A 15,914-nucleotide genomic window follows, 5' to 3' on the forward strand; every position below is an offset into this window, starting at 1 on the left:
ACAGCACGTACAACGGTGTGGCCGCCCGGAGAAGTCTGGCGGTTTCTTAGGAAACTAAACGCACTGGCCATGAGACCTAGAAGTTGTATTCTTGGGTGCTGATCCCAGAAAAATGAAAACCGATGTTCCCACAAAACCTTTACACTAATGCCCACAGCAGTTGATTCATAAAAGCCCAAAACTGGCAACGAGGCAAGAGTCCTATACTAGGTGCCTAGAGAAACTATGGCACAGCTATGCTGCGGGCACCACCGAGCAAAACACAGGACACCACTGCCGGCACGCACGGTGCGGCAGACCTCGGGCGTTCTGCCAATGAGGAGAGCCGATCTTCAAACGCCACACAGAGTGCGCCTGCCAGTGAGGATGCGAGAAGCTCGGGACCCTGCTGCGCTGGTGCTGAGCATGCGAGATGGTGCAGCTGCTGTGGAAATGCCGTGTGAGGGCTCCACAAAGAATCAGGCAGAAGCACCGCGTGAGCTGGCAGTTTAACCCTGGGTGCATTTCCCAAAGAACCGAAAGCTGGGGCTCAAGGACTCAAACAGGAATCTGCACATCCTCGGTCCTAGCGGTATATTCACCACCACCGAAAGGGGAAGCGATGCGTCGTGTGTGTGTGTGTGTGTGTGTGTGTGTGTGTGTGTGATATGCACACGGTGGGAAATCATTCAGCCTCTGGGAAGGAATACTGGCACGTGCTGCGCACCGCGTAAGCCTCGAGGACACCACACTGCGTGAGCCAAGCAGCACTGATGCGCACCTGCTCTTCAGGTGCTTGGATCCAATCGGCAGAAGCCGGGTGGTGGGAGTCGGCGGGGCCAGGAGGAGGGATGGGGAGTGAGCTGGACGGGCGCCGGGGCGCTGGGGGAGACGGAGGAGCTGAGGGGGACATAGCTGACGATGGGTGACAGCGACCTATGTCACCGAACTGCACACTTAAAAACGGCTAGAATGGTAAATTGTGTGTGTGTGTTACAATTAGAAATGCTGAAAAGAGTTACATACAATTCCACTTATATAAACAGGTGAAAGAAGACAGCAGTGGAACGGAAATGGAGAAGGGACTCGCAGTGGGCTGGGGGTAGGCCGGGACGGGTGGGGGGTGTGGAGCCAGAAGGGGGCGCACAGGGGCCTCGAGGGAGGCAGGGCTCTGCAGGGAGACCGCGGCGGGGCTGCCTGAAGCCGCACAGGGATAAACGCAGAGTGCTGGGCAGACACAGGCGGAAGTGAGCGCCGGCAGCACGGGCGAAATCTGAGCGGACTCTGCGGACTACCAGCAGCGACCTCCACCGCCGGTGCAGCGGGGCGAAGGGCGCACAGAAGCCCCGTGTACTCTTCCCCGACCTCTCGGCAGGGGCGGTGGGGGCTGCTTCAGGGTGTCTCAGAGGAAGAACAGCCTGCGCTCCCAGGCCACTCGCGGGATCTGCACAACGTTCCTGAGCTCCTGAGGAACAGCCGGCACACACCAACAAGCCAGGAAAACAGAAAACCCCCGAGGAAGAGGCAGCGGCCCTCCCCCGAGAGGCGCCTCACCTGCGCCGACGGCCACCCAGCCGCCCCACTCCTGCTGGTGCATCCAGGCTCGCCAGCCTCGGGCGCCCTTCTCCCCAGCCCGGGGCTCGCCGCTGTCCCAGAAGGGCTCAAAGAACTCCACCTGTCGAGGTGTAAAACACGGAGGTTGCCGCCACGTTCAGCTCTGTGCCAACAAGCACCGAGCCCCTGCTGTGTGCTGAGAAGATGTATTGAGGTTTGGTCATGCGCTCCAGAGTATTTGAAGCCTCAAGCGCGTGGACTGGTCCTGGGCCAGGCTTTAACCCAGGGCGCTCCTGCGACCCTCGTCAGCAAGGCCTCCCATCACAGAGACTGTCAGTCAAGGGGTGGGGATGAGGGCAGCTCTGCCCCTGACCCCTGACCACACCCCAGGCTCTGCAGAGAGACTCAGTCACTTCTATAGTATAGCAGGTTCTTAAAACAGCAAAACATGTCTTAAAATAACTGTGCTACCTGGCTTACTATACTACCAATCAGTTCTGTCAATACTAACCAACATTCCTGACCCCAATTTTGTGCAGAAAAGAAAGGTTAAAAATAATGATGATTAAAAATAGTTTTTACAGGCAGTTCATGAAAGCTCCACAAGATGGAGACCTTAGCCTGTCACCAAAGACCTCGGAAAGTTCACCATAAATTGAGCTACCCTGTCCGTCTCCTACCAGACCCTCTTCGTCAGGTAGAAAACTGACTTTTCTTAAGTGGAAAAAGGAAAAATGTTTTCTTATATCCCTCCCGCTCCCCGCTCCCCACCCAAATTAGGATCAGTGTTGACAAGCACCAACGTGTAATTTCACTGCAACTTTAGCCAAGGTTTTAGGTAGAGGAAAGGTTAACCAGAGGGTGGCTCATTGGTAAAGAATCTGCCTGCCAATGCAGGGGACACAGGTTGGATCCCAGGTCCAAGAAGATCCCACGGAGGGACAACTAAGCCCGTGCACGACAGCTACTGAGTCTGTGCCCCAGAGCCCGAGGGATCACAACTCCTGGGTCTGCGCCCCAGAGCCCGAGGGATCACGGCTCCCGAGTTTGCGCCTTAGAGCCCCAGAATGGGGGGGCGGGGAGTGGGGGGGTCACGACTCCTGAGTCTGTACTCTAGAGCCCGGGGTCACGACTCCTGAGTCTGCGCCCCAGAGCCCGGGGTCACGACTCCTGAGTCTGCGCCCCAGAGCCCGGGGTCACGACTCCTGAGTCTGCGCCCCAGAGCCCGGGGTCACGACTCCTGAGTCTGCGCCCCAGAGCCCGGGGTCACGACTCCTGAGTCTGCGCCCCAGAGCCCGGGGTCACGACTCCTGAGTCTGCGCCCCAGAGCCCGGGGTCACGACTCCTGAGTCTGCGCCCCAGAGCCCGGGGTCACGACTCCTGAGTCTGCGCCCCAGAGCCCGGGGTCACGACTCCTGAGTCTGCGCCCCAGAGCCCGGGGTCACGACTCCTGAGTCTGCGCCCCAGAGCCCGGGGTCACGACTCCTGAGTCTGCGCCCCAGAGCCCGGGGTCACGACTCCTGAGTCTGCGCCCCAGAGCCCGGGGTCACGACTCCTGAGTCTGCGCCCCAGAGCCCGGGGTCACGACTCCTGAGTCTGCACCCCAGAGCCCGAGGGATCACGACTCCTGAGTCTGCGCCTTAGAGCCCGAGGGAATCACGACTCCTGAGTCTGCGCTCCAGAGCCCGGGGGCGGGGGGCAGGGGGTTCACGACTCCTGAGTCTGCGGTCTGGAGCCCAGGGATCACGGCTCTGGAGTCTGCGCCACGGAGCCCGGGGGTTCTAAGTACTGAAGCTGAAACACTCTAGAGCCCCTGCTCCACAACAAGAGAAACCACGGCAATGAGAAGCCCAAGCACCACACCTACAGAACAGCCTGCACAGACACAGAGGCCTAGTCAAATAAATAAATGAAATTATGAAAAATTTTTAAAAAAGGCATGGTAACTGCTTCCCTGGAGGTAGGTGGTAACTAGCATTTAAACAGGGGTGAAAGTAAGGGGGAAATAAAGGACATCAGTGAGTCTTTATAGCTGGGAGGTGGAGGGATCGTCTTTCCGCTCTCAATGCTTCACTGCTTTTGTGGCGGACTTTTCCTTGGATTGCCAGGATATTTCTGAGACAACCCTCAACTGATGTAAGGAGGATGTAAATATTTTGAAAATACTACCGTCAACTCCTATTACCCACACCCTTCCCCAGAAGAGGGAGGGGCCGAGGCGGGAGCAGGGAACTCAGGCGGGACACGCACCTGGCCTTTGGTGGGCAGGCCCTTCACGCTGTCCGGCTTGAAGAACGTGAAGTCGACCATGGCCTGGAACAGAGACACGGCCTTCTCGGAGTGGCCAGCCTGCCGCAGGAAGTGGCACTGCTGGAGGAAGAGGGCTGCAGGCGGGAAAGCAAAGGGGACAAGCCCCGGTGAGCTCCTGGGCAGGGAGAGAGCAGCCCCCACAGACGCACAGCTCAGCACCCAGGCCGTCTTCTCCCCAAAATCAGTGACTGTCACAGCTTCAAATCAGACGAGCAAGTCCTGAGTTTAAAGGACCCACGTAACAGTACTGCGATCATGATACACGTATTCTCACTTTTAAAGGAAAGGCCACAGAGTACAAATAGTAACAATAAAACAAGACCAGGGGATGGTCTGAATATTGCTTATCAAGTACTCAGAGCTCATTATTACAAGAAAAACTCTGGGGAAAGGATGGCGCAGTAGATTTTTTTTTTTAATCAGAGCCAAGCTCTGTACTCAGCTGATCACTAGATGGCATTATTCACCAGCAATTTCCATCACAGACTCAGTCCTGCTGTAAACAAATCTGGGTTCCATGTTTGAAATTTTCATTTAAACTGTGGTACAATTCTCTCTATGAGATACCATTAAGCTGTTTGAGCATACCAACACATAATATCAAATATGAGGCCCTTTAAGGCAGTGACACAACTGCTTATTATTTCTAGAGCAATATATTTCTTCTATCTTTAGAAATTAGTAGCAATATTCAATAGCAGGGATTTGATCAAAGAAATTTGATCCCTTTGATCAAATCAAAGGGATTTGAGTAAAACCCTGAGCTAGGCTCCCCATATACCATCTCAGCTGACAGGCACAGCCCTCCTGGGAAGCAGGTATTGGACTGCTGTTGCTGGGGGAGAAACGACCGGTCAAACAGGTTAAGGAACCTACCCAAGGTCACACAGGAGCCTGTGAAGGGCAAACCCAGCATTCAGGTCAGGAGTGATACACTCCAGTAAAACAGGCCATCTCTGGATCTCACTACTGGACAAAATGTGTAATATAGTCTAGTGTCCTTCGGGACCTACTGAAAACGTTACCAGTATAATGACGCCAGGAACCTGTATCTACTAGTGAATTCCAGCCAGCCAGGGCACCCTGCACACGTGACCGCCCACGCCCCCACAACGGGCGAGACGTGGGCATCTCCACAGACGGGGCCACCAACAGCCAAAGCAGTTAAGAGACTGCGTTTACCTGAATAACAACTGGAAAAGCTGGAACTTCTAGTCTGGCAATATTTTCTGAACTGTACTGGCTTAATAATGCCTCCCGCTGCCCAGAAGGTGGGGGGGGAGGGGGGTACCCATCGTCAAAAGGAGTCATAATACCCTTTTTTAAGCATCAGTTTTATCGACTTAGACTTTCCTAAAATAAGTCAAAGATAAACTATTTTCAATGAAGCCAAAAGAAAGAACAGCCCCTCCCACGTCACTGGACTGGGTCCCTGTCTCCTTACCAAACATGGCCTCCTCGGTGCCGGGCAGCTCGGGGTGGGAGACGATGCTGCCGTCCCTCACGGCGGACAGGGTGCTCAAGCACTTCCCGTACAGACTCTGAATTTTTGATACGGAGAAGGTGCTGAACTGGCTCTGGCAAAACAACAGGTATTTCTGCCAGAGGGCTGTGTTGTTGGGATGTAAGAAGATCAGTTTCTGCCACTCTTTGAGCAGAGTGGCGGGCTCCCAGAACTCGGCGCAGAGCTTCAGCTTGGCGAGCTTCAGGTCCACACTGCTCGGGTTGCTCTCGATGGCCCGCTCCAGGATGGCCAGCTTCTTCTCCAGGACCAGCCGGAGGGACCGCTTCCGCGTCTCCGGCTCTCCTTCCTCCACGGCATAGAGGCCCGGACTTCTCATGAGCTCGTCCTCAACAACAAAAACACCCACTCGTATGGGCAAGTGGAACCGGGGGACCGGGGGTGTCGGCGCTGCTTGCGGAGTGACTTACAAGGCCCACAGGGCTGCTCATTCCACACAGTGAAGTGCTCCTCGGGTCAGTAGCTCTGGTCTTATGTTTGGGGTTGGGAGTTTAGTCGGTAAGACGTGTCCAGCTCCCTGAGACCCCATGGACTGTAGCCCACCAGATGCCCCTGTCCATGGGACTCTCCAGGCAAGAATTCTGAAGTGAGTTGCCATTTCCTCCTCCAGGGGATCTTCCTGACCTGGGGATCGAACCCCATCTCTTAGGTCTCCTGCACTGGCAGGCACCGCCTGGGAAGCCCTATCCACTATCTCTCGAGAGTCCCTTGGACTGCAAGGAGATCCAACCAGTCCCTCCTAAAGGAAATCAGTCCTGAATATTCACTGGAAGGACTGATGCTGAAGCTGAAACTCCAATACTTTGGCCACCTGATGCAAAGAACTGACTCCTTGGAAAAGACCCTGATGCTGGGAAAGATTGAAGGCCGGAGGAGAAGGGGATGCCAGAGGATGAGATAGCTGGATGACATCACCAACTCGATGGACATGACTCTGGGTAAATTCTGGGAGTTGGTGATGGACAAGAAGGCCTGGCATGCTGCAGTCCGTGGGGTCACAAAGAGTCAGACATGACCGAGCGACTGAACTGGACTGATTTACTTATGTATTTATTTACCTGGCTGCACCAGGTCTCAGCTGCAGCTTGCGGGATCTAGTTCCCTGGCCAGGGATTGAACCCGAGCCTTCTGCATGTGGAGCTTGGAGACTTAGCCACTGGACCACCTGCAGAGTCCCTGTCATTTTAAACTTAGATTTCTGTATCAATAACTAGCATGCAGTGTCTTGAAAACCTTTTCTGAAAAGCTGATTTTACCAATAACACAGCCGAATGTGGGACAAATGTGGTAATTACATAAGTGGTTCCAAAAATAAGTGGGACAAAGACAGACGCACATATTTCAGAAAGGGAGCCAGTAACTCCAACCCCGTCCCTGCAGACCGCCCCGTGCACCCCGCACGTTCTCTCGGCACTTCAGGAACGCCTCCCCGCTGCGTGGCGTGCACCCACCCCGGTTCTGTTCACGGCTCACCATCTCTTGGAGGCCATTTCTTACACCCAAGTGGCAAGTCACCCCCTCATTCCATCCCCCGCTTCTGTGTCATAGCATGTCCTACCCGAGACTGCAGTTACCCCTCACACATCAGTCTTCATCACTGGGCTTTGAGCAAACTCAGGGCAAGGGCTCTATTCTAATCTTTAGAGGCCCAGCACCAGGGTTCCTCACAGGAGCTCAAGACTCACTGCAGGATAAACCACTGCCCAGCGCGAGGGCCGCCATTCCCAGGTGGGAGACCTGGGACCTCGACGCTCACCTGGAAAGCAACGAAGGCCATCCACAGCTCCGTGTCCCGAGGGCTCTCGCGGACCTTCCTGTTAAACTCCTCCACCCTGGCCTTGAGGAGCGCGCTCTCTCTGTCGGGCTGTGAGTCTGGTGGCCTGGACTCCTGCTCTGAAGGACCCTGTCCCTGTAACCACTGCGTAGTGGCTTGGTCGTAAATCCCCAGAGGGTTCAGCCAGCTGGTAGCAGGGGGAGCCGCGTCATCCACGCCCTTCACCGGGATAAAGGAGAGCGGCTCCAACGCCGGAGCTTCGGGCTGACTGCTGACGGCGAGGCCGTCCACGTTCATCAACCCCACGCTCTTCTTCGTAAAGTAGCGCTCGATGTGCTTGTGGGAACGCTTCTTTTCTGTGGAAGTCCCCTCCCAAGATATACATTGCTTCTTCGGGTTGAGGCCGAGGCAGGAGTCTCCTTTCCTCTTGTATCTAATGTTTGAAAAATAAAACAGGTTACCGAGAGAACGCGCGCACTGGCTCCACGGACCGAAGGCCCAGCAGGCACTCTGGCTCTGCCAGTTAAGTTCATGTACTCAAACTCACCTTCCCTCCAAACTGTTTCTACTCAGAGAAGTACGAGGACTTTTCCTCTACCCTGCTGTTTCGTCTGCGTCTCACGAATTTCAGATCACGCCTGTCTTCCAGACCTCAGTACCCACCCGCCCCTAAGCTCTGCACAGCACCGTCATCACGCCACCTCGGGCCGCACCGCGGGTGCCAGGCGAGGGGAAACCATCGCCTGCCCTCGACGGTGTTCTTAAACAAGGACGCTGAGGCCTCAGGTGACGCCAGGCCCTCCGACTCCTACACCAGTCCCTTTTCCTCCGTGCTGTCTACTTCAGAAGATAATAGAGAGGTCTAAGGTTCTTTTTTTAATCCCGAGACAAAGTGTGTCAAATAAAATTACATTTGGCTATTTTCTACCCTACAGGAAAAGAGGCTGGGCTCTAAAATGCTTTTATGGGTCGTGTAGGCGTCCCCGGAGCTACAGACACATGACTGCTGAGTATCTGTAGGAAAGCTGAGGGAAACTGTGCCCTTTCCGTGTGTGTGCTACACAAACAACCCAATTCAAACATCAGCAAAAGATGTGAGCAGAAACGGCACAAAAGACACGCGCGGCCGTAAACACATGAAGAAGTGGTCAGCGTCGTGAGTCACCAACGAAAGGCCCGCGAGAACCACGGCGCCCCGAGCGCAGACCCACCAGGACAGCCAGGATGAGGGAAAGGGCGGCGACACCGAGCCGCGGCCAGCGACCTGGAGGGGAGCCGGGGCTCACGGGCCGCCGGGGGGAACGGGCCTGGCAGTAAAAAACAAACGAAACCCAAACGCAGACCTCGCCCCGTGGCCCAGCAGTTCTATTCCCAGGGATTTACCCAAGAAAAGGGAAACCGCAACCCTACACAAAGGGCTGTGCACAAGCGTTCTCGCAAGCTTGTTACAAGCGTACTCGAAACAGCCAACGCTGGAGAAGGGCCAGGGCCCACCCCCAGAAGAACGGATGGGCAGACGGCGGAGCGGCCGCGGAGGGGCACTCCCAGCCGGAGAGGCGCGAGCGCGACAGGCGCCCCGGAGAAACTCGGAAACGCGCCGCCCGGAGAAAGGAGCCGGACACAGACGCGCACACGCCAGCCGAGTCCGTTACATGAAGCCCTGACAGACAAACACGCTCGCTGACGGAAAAACTCAGGACAGTGATCTCCTCTGGGAGGAGCGGTGTGGACAGAGTGGAAAGGAGCCTGAGGAGGCTGCGGGAGGCTGCGCGGCGGGCGGACGAGTGCCGTGCGCCCTGCTTGCAGCCGCTGCCCACGGCTCGCACCCCTGCTGAGCTCCGCCTGCGGTCAGACCAGCAGCGGCAGGACATGAGACCCCCAGGGGACTGTGGGCCCCAACATGCACGCGTCAGCCCAAAACTACTCCCTTCGCCACACCTCCGTCTGCGGAAACTGGACCCCGGTGCCAAAAAGATTGGGGACCGCTGCCCTAAGAAACAAACGTTAAGTTAAAAATGAGTTTTGTTCTCCCTGATTACTATGACATGGAACAACAGACTGGTTCCAAATAGGAAAAGGAATACGTCAAGGCTTATTTACGTTCTATGCAGAGTACATATGAGAAATGCTGGGCTGGAGGAAGCACAAGCTGGAATCAAGATTGCCAGGAGAAATATCAATAACCTCAGATAAGCAGACAACACCACCCTTATGGCAGAAAGTGAAGACAAACTAAAGAGCCTCTTAATGACAGTGAAAGAGGAGAGTGAAAAGGTTGGCCTAAAGCTCAACATTCAGAAAACTAACATCATGGCATCCAGTCCCACCACTTCATGGGAAATAGATGGGGAAACAGTGGACACAGTGTCAGACTTTATTTTTCTGGGCTCCAAAATCACTGCAGATGGTGATTGCAGCCATGAAATTAAAAGTCACTTGGTCCTTGGAAGGAAAGTTATGACCAACCTAGTAGCATATTCAAAAGCAGGGACACGACTTTGCCGACAAAGTTCCGTCTAGTCAAGGCTATGGTTTTTCCAGTGGTCATATATGGATTGAGAGTTGGACTGTGAAGAAAGCTGATCACTGAAGAATTGATGCTTTTGAACTGTGGTGTTGGAGAAGACTCTTGAGAGTCCGTTGGAATGCAAGAAGTTCCAATCAGTCTGTCCTAAAGGAGATCAGTCCTGGGTGTTCATTGGAAGGACTGATGTTGAAGCTGAAACTCTGATACTTTGGCCACCTCATGTGAAGAGTTGACTCATTGGAAAAGACCCTGATGCTGGGAGGGATTGAGGGCAGGAGGAGAAGGGGACGACAGAGGATGAGATGGCTGGATGGCATCACCGATTTGATGGACATGAGTTTGGGTAAACTCCAGGAGTTGGTGATGGACAGGGAGGCCTGGCCTGCTGCGATTCATGGGGTGGCAAAGAGTCGGACACGACTGAGCGACTGAACTGAACAACTATTTTCACTAAAAGTCAACAATGTTTTAGATATTCAAGCAATCTCAAAAAATGTCTGCTGACTTTTCTGGCTTTAAAACTGTATTTTGTAAAGGTGATCTTATAGCTTCCTTTTATAGCAAACTAGATGAAGAAGATGGGAGAATGCAATGGCACCCCACTCCAGTACTCTTGCCTGGAAAATCCCATGGGCGGAGGAGCCTGGTAGGCTGCAGTCCATTGGGTCGCTAGGAGTCGGACACGACTGAGCGACTTCACTTTCACTTTTCACTTTCATGCATTGGAGAAGGAAATGGCAACCCACTCCAGTGTTCTTGCCTGGAGAATCCCAGGGACAGGGGAGCCTGGTGGGCTGCCGTCTATGGGGTTGCACAGAGTCGGATACAACTGACGTGACATAGCAGCAGCAGCAGCAGCAGATGAAGATGATACAGGAGAAAAGAGAATACAACTATTAAGTATCAACACTCAGATAATGTGCATATGTATTATGTACATTCATTTACATATCCTGATTTTAAATAGCTGATACAGAGCTTCACGCGTTTCTCCCTACTTTTAAGCATTTCTTCGTGCCATTAGTTTTAGAAACAACTGTTTTTATTGACTTCACACTGGCCCCCTGGAAGTGCCCCATAATTTATTTAACCATTTCCCTATTGTTGGACATTTAGGTTCTACCCAATTTATCACTTATCACAAAATCTTAATTACTGGACTGGACCTCGGATGTAATTTAATGCAATAGTTCCCCCAAATAAAAGCACTCTTCCTATAAAATCCTTATCAAATAATCAGCTAGTCTTCACTTGAATAATTCCAGAGGTAGGGACACCCATTTTGTTTGGAGGCTCAGTGAATGATATCAAATGTGTCTATTATAAAATCAGACATAGGCACTTAGGGGCTTCCCAGATGGTGCTAGTGGTAAAGAATCCACATGCCAATGCAGGAGAGGCAAGAGACGTGGGTTTGATCCCTAGGTCGGGAAGGTTCCCTGGAGGAGGGCATGGCAACCCACTGCAGTACTCTTGCCTGGAAAATTCCATGGTCAGAGGAGCCTGTAAGTCACAGTCCATAGGGCTGCAAGAGAGTCAGACACGACCAGCAACTAAGCACACACATTAGGCATTTACTCACCAGAGGGAAAAAAGAGAGAGAAAAGAAACGAGAACACAAGAGGGCAAGCTTGGGAAGAGAATATGTTTAAATCAAGCACCCAATCTGCCCTGAACCCACTCAGCAGGGCTGGCTGGGCTGGGCAACATAAACCTGCCTTTCCTTTGGAGAATTCAGTTCACACAGGCCTTCCCAGAGTCCTGACTGCCTTGGTCCAAATTCCAGCTTCTTCATTTACTAAGCTGGGTGACCGTAATCAAGTTTTAAAAAACAAACAAACTGTGCCTCAGTTTCCTTGTCTGCAAAACAGGAACTGTAACAGTAACTTATGTTGCAGAATTGCCAGGATGATCAAAAAAGTTTATATGTGTAAAGGCTAAGCCATACAGTAAGGACTAGATGAGTTTAAAATACCATTATCATTTCATACAACTTGGCTCCTAAACAAGAGCCAACTATTTCAGCTGGTGGATAGCCAAAGAAACAATAAACTCTTCCAAAAATGGCCAAAAAAAAATAAAAAGAAAGCTGAACTTCCCTGACAGACAATGTATTAGTCCTAGGGAACTTTCCGAAGGTAGCCTGGACCTGCTCCACACTAACTTTAGAACCTGAGCCCTGTTTACCGCAACGCTCCAATCCACTGCACGCCATTGCTGGGACGCTCACGCTCTCAGACCCGCTTTCATGCCGAGCCAAACTTCCAGTCACCGGTCCTGGTGCCGCCTGCCAAGTTACACAGGACACTGCCAACCCACCTTCCCGAGTGCAGCAAGCCTACAGGACGGTGCCGTGCCCGACACAGGCTGGTGCCCACAGCCCTCACCCAGGCCTCGCGGGACAGTGTAGCCACGCGTCTGCTCCTGTCCTGCCAGTGCTCGTGGTTTGTCAGGCTCTCTCCTAACAGGTGTGAAAACTCAGGACCTGACACCGTATTCCCACCGTGCTGACCAGCTCAGCGTGCCGCGGGACCACCACCTTCCCAGATCCTGACACTAACAGTTGTACAGCTATTAATCTGAGCAAGACTTTACCTGACTTGAGCTTTAGCAAATTACTAGGAAATCTCGCCAGTGCCCTGCACCCTTTGGAGTAGTCTCTTTGCAAGCTTAGATGGATGAAGTCGTCTCCAGTCACTCTCTTCCTCAGCTCTGGGCCATTCACTAGCAGAGGTTCAAGAGCCACTCTGTGAATATTGCTTCCTTTTTTTAATCTAGTACTGTGGTAGTAAGCCTTTATCTTTGCACACCAATTTCTAATTCCATATCAAATATTTCTGAAATTTGTGTGAGGCATGTAGGAGTTACAATTTCCAGTTTACAAATGAAGACATAGGGGCTCAGAAAGGTTAAGCCAGCGGTCCCATTTTTGGCACCAAGGACCTGTCTCCTGGAAGACTTTTTTCCCATCGACGGGAGGGATGGGTCAGCACTGAGGAGCAGCAGATGAAGCCTGCTCACTCGCCCCCCACCTCTGGCTGTGTGGCGGGGTTCCCAACAGGGTGCCAGTCACCGACCCGCGGGTTGGGGCCCCCTGGGTTAAGTGACTTGCTTGGGATTATGGTACTAGTCAATGGCAAAGTCAGAAGGAGAACCAGCATCTTCTGTTTCCCAACCTAGAAAATGTCCTACCACAGAACCCGTGTCTTCTTTGGGGATGGCGGAAGAGCGCCAGAGAAGTACAGGTGTAAATCCCAACTCTCTCACTTCCTGGTGTGTGACCTTCCGATGGTCCTCCATCCCTGAGAGTCCTCTCCCTGGCTGGGTAAGATCAACGTGCCCTCCTCCTGGAGCAGCTGCAAGTTGGCAGGCCGACTCCAAGGGGAGAGAAGTGCAAGCTGGTGCTGCCCGCTCTGTTCCTGCCAGCATTTGCCGGGTCTCCCCACACTGAGGCACAAAAGACCAGAGGACTTCAGGTAGCATTAATACCACTCCAAAATACACAGATGCACTAAGAGCGTCATTAACCCCTTGCCATGAGGTTTCAGGAGACAGTATGCAGATACAAACACAAGCCAAAAATAACTGACGTCAGCTCCTCATGAAGGGAATTACAGCTGGAGCTGCATATGTGGGGAGCAACACTGTCACGCTGAGTGACACCCTGATTAAAAGGTGGAGGGGCGGCAAAGGGGCGGGAGCGAAAATTTAGTTTGAAAGGTAATCAGACCATGAAGAATGATCAGCAACTTCAAGGCCTCCTCTTGGCTGTATATTCCATGATCCTCTACCTTCCGTTTTCATTACCAACTAGCTGTTTGGGAGCAAGAGACTGTGTATTACTGTTCACTACGTCCTACAGAGTACTAAGTGTCTGAAGAGCTTATTGGGGATTCAACTATTTTTGATTGCCAGATTAGAGGAGAAAAGCTCCTCTTTTTTGAAAGAGCTCCTTTCCACTGGAGTACAGCTGCTGTACCCTGCTGTGCTGGTTTCTGTCGCACAGAGCGAGCCGGCCCTGCCTGCACGAGTGCCCCGCCCTTTGTGGATCCCCTCCCTTTAGGTCAGCAGAGCGCGCTGAGCAGGGCTCTCTGTGCTGGACAGCAGGCTCGCCACAGCTCAGACTCAGGATCGACAGGGCATGCTCGTCAGTCCAGTCTCCCGGTTCCTCCCCACCCCTCCCCGTGGTGTCTGTGTGTCTGCTCTCTATGTCTGTGTCTGTTTCTGCTTTGCAAATAAGATCATCTATACCATTTTTTTCTTCATTCCACATATATGCGTTAATATACGATAGAGAAAAAAACTTAAACTCATTACTGAAGCAAATACCGTCACCTGTTTTTATGACTATCTGGTGACACATGCTGGAAACATTTTGAAAAAGTCATTATCATTTAATGTCATTTTTTTAAATGGCATGTGTGGGGGTGCGGTTTGGATAAATAAAAGGCTTCTGTAACTTTTAAGAAAGGCATATAGATTAAGCCAAATGGTACATGGACAGTCACACTCAGGTCAAGGAGTTTTTAGACGCATTCAGTCTACAGACATTCAATGAGCACCTACTGTGCCACACGCCACGCCAAGGCCCGTGGCTGAGTAAGACCAACCCAACCTGCATCCTGATCTCCAGCTTTAAACTCGAGTGTGCAGCGTGAGACCACTCACCGTCTACCGTGCGTGCCCCACACAACTGAACAAGGGATGAGGCACAGCAGAGTCAATGGTGGGGAGGCTGGGGGGACACAGAGCCAGAGCCAGTGCTGAGAGAGCTCAGGGCAGAGAGGTCCCCGCCCCACCAGTGACGACCAGAGAAACACAGCGCAACACACACCTGGCAATGTCTCCTCGGTAAAGAGACTTGTACTCCCAGTTGGCAGGATCCGGTTTCTTATCCAATCGGAAGGTTTCCCCCGACAGAGCCTGGACGTCCTCAAGCCAGACACAGTGACGTCCGGCATCCGCGGCGGCATCGTCTCCTTGACTGTGGGACAGAGGAGGGCGAGGAAGAAAATGGGAGAGGCGCTTAGAAATACCCCAGTTACATACGTCACGGCTCAGAAATATCAAAGTGAGACACGTCAGACCCATACGGCCTCGCGCACAGCTCCGTGCAGACGATGTGCACCCGCCATAAAGACGGGGCCAGGCTCCTGCTCTGGAGAACGTGTTAAAATACAAAGCGAAGACTGTCTTAAGTGACACTTTACCAAGAAGAGAAGTCAACTTATCCCTAAAATAAACGTGAGAGATACAGATGTCTTTAAAAAATAACAATAATAATCATTTAAATGATTATAACTTGACTTTCAAACATATTTACACACAAGGTTTTTTCTTGAAAGGAAGGAAGAAAGAGAAAGAAAGAAAGGAAGAAATAAAGGAAAGAGGGAAAATAAGGCTGCCCTTACTTTGCCTAATTTATTTGAAAGTGCCAGATAATTAATTTCAACTCAAAACTTAACAACAAAACAAAGCCACAGTTCTGAATGCTTCGGTCTCCGGTGCCGCTCGGACGTGATCTCAGTCTCCTTTTCCAGCCTGGGCTCTATGCAGGCTGCTCTGCCTGTATGCGTGGACCTTGACCTAAAGGGCAGAGAGGCCACTGTAAGACAAGACCCTTATTTATCGCTTTGAACCAATTCGTGACGTGGCAGACACAAAAGAACCAGTTCCCTAGGAGTCAACTAAGAGGAGGGAAAAGGTTTTTCTGGCATCTAACATCTTTCTTCCCCTAAAGAAAGTCCTTCACGATGCTGCGGACACAAGAGGCTGCCAAAGGAGTCACAGCAGCCACTCAGTGCTGGGCCAGCTCTGCTCGTTGGCTCTGCGGGGATAGAAACCAGGACTGGCCAGGCTTCTAAACCTTCTGGCTGGGGACGCAAGGGCATGTATTCCAGGGATGCAAAGTAGCTGCTCAATAAATACTTGCAGGATGATGCGTCTCGGGTTAAGATACACGCTGAGTTTTAACTCACACCCCTCCAGAACAACTGTGGGGGGTTTTCTGATGACAGAAACCGAAAGCAGCAGCTTAGGGACAGAAAGAGATGGGTGCATTCCGGAAAGAGATGGAAAGCCAGCTGGGGGTGGGAAGGGCTGGCTGCAGACCACGCCTGGGGAGCAGCGAGCCCTTCACACCTCCCCTCCTGGGTCCCGTAGTCAGGAAGCAGGATGCGGTCTGGGCTGTGCACACGGAAGGAAGTGCCACCACCTGGAGGTGAAGAGGACCTCACCCTGGGAAAAGA

At 52.5% G+C, this 15,914-nt stretch overlaps 1 protein-coding gene across 2 annotated transcripts in view; it reads right to left on the reverse strand.

Moving 5' to 3' along the window:
* The window catches only part of NRDE2 (NRDE-2, necessary for RNA interference, domain containing), an 85,726-nt gene that overhangs the window by 13,389 nt on the left and 56,423 nt on the right, over positions 1 to 15,914 (reverse strand). For both annotated transcript variants that reach the window (XM_027552721.1, XM_027552720.1), the window contains exons 4-8: positions 14,501 to 14,650; positions 7,122 to 7,572; positions 5,288 to 5,693; positions 3,784 to 3,917; positions 1,534 to 1,654 (exon numbers count right to left, since the gene is read on the reverse strand). In XM_027552721.1, the coding sequence (XP_027408522.1) occupies positions 1,534 to 1,654; positions 3,784 to 3,917; positions 5,288 to 5,693; positions 7,122 to 7,572; positions 14,501 to 14,650 (1,262 nt within the window). The remainder of the gene's footprint in view (positions 1 to 1,533; positions 1,655 to 3,783; positions 3,918 to 5,287; positions 5,694 to 7,121; positions 7,573 to 14,500; positions 14,651 to 15,914) is intronic.

Source organism: Bos indicus x Bos taurus, chromosome 10 (assembly GCF_003369695.1).
Source record: "Bos indicus x Bos taurus breed Angus x Brahman F1 hybrid chromosome 10, Bos_hybrid_MaternalHap_v2.0, whole genome shotgun sequence".
NCBI lineage: Eukaryota > Metazoa > Chordata > Mammalia > Artiodactyla > Bovidae > Bos > Bos indicus x Bos taurus.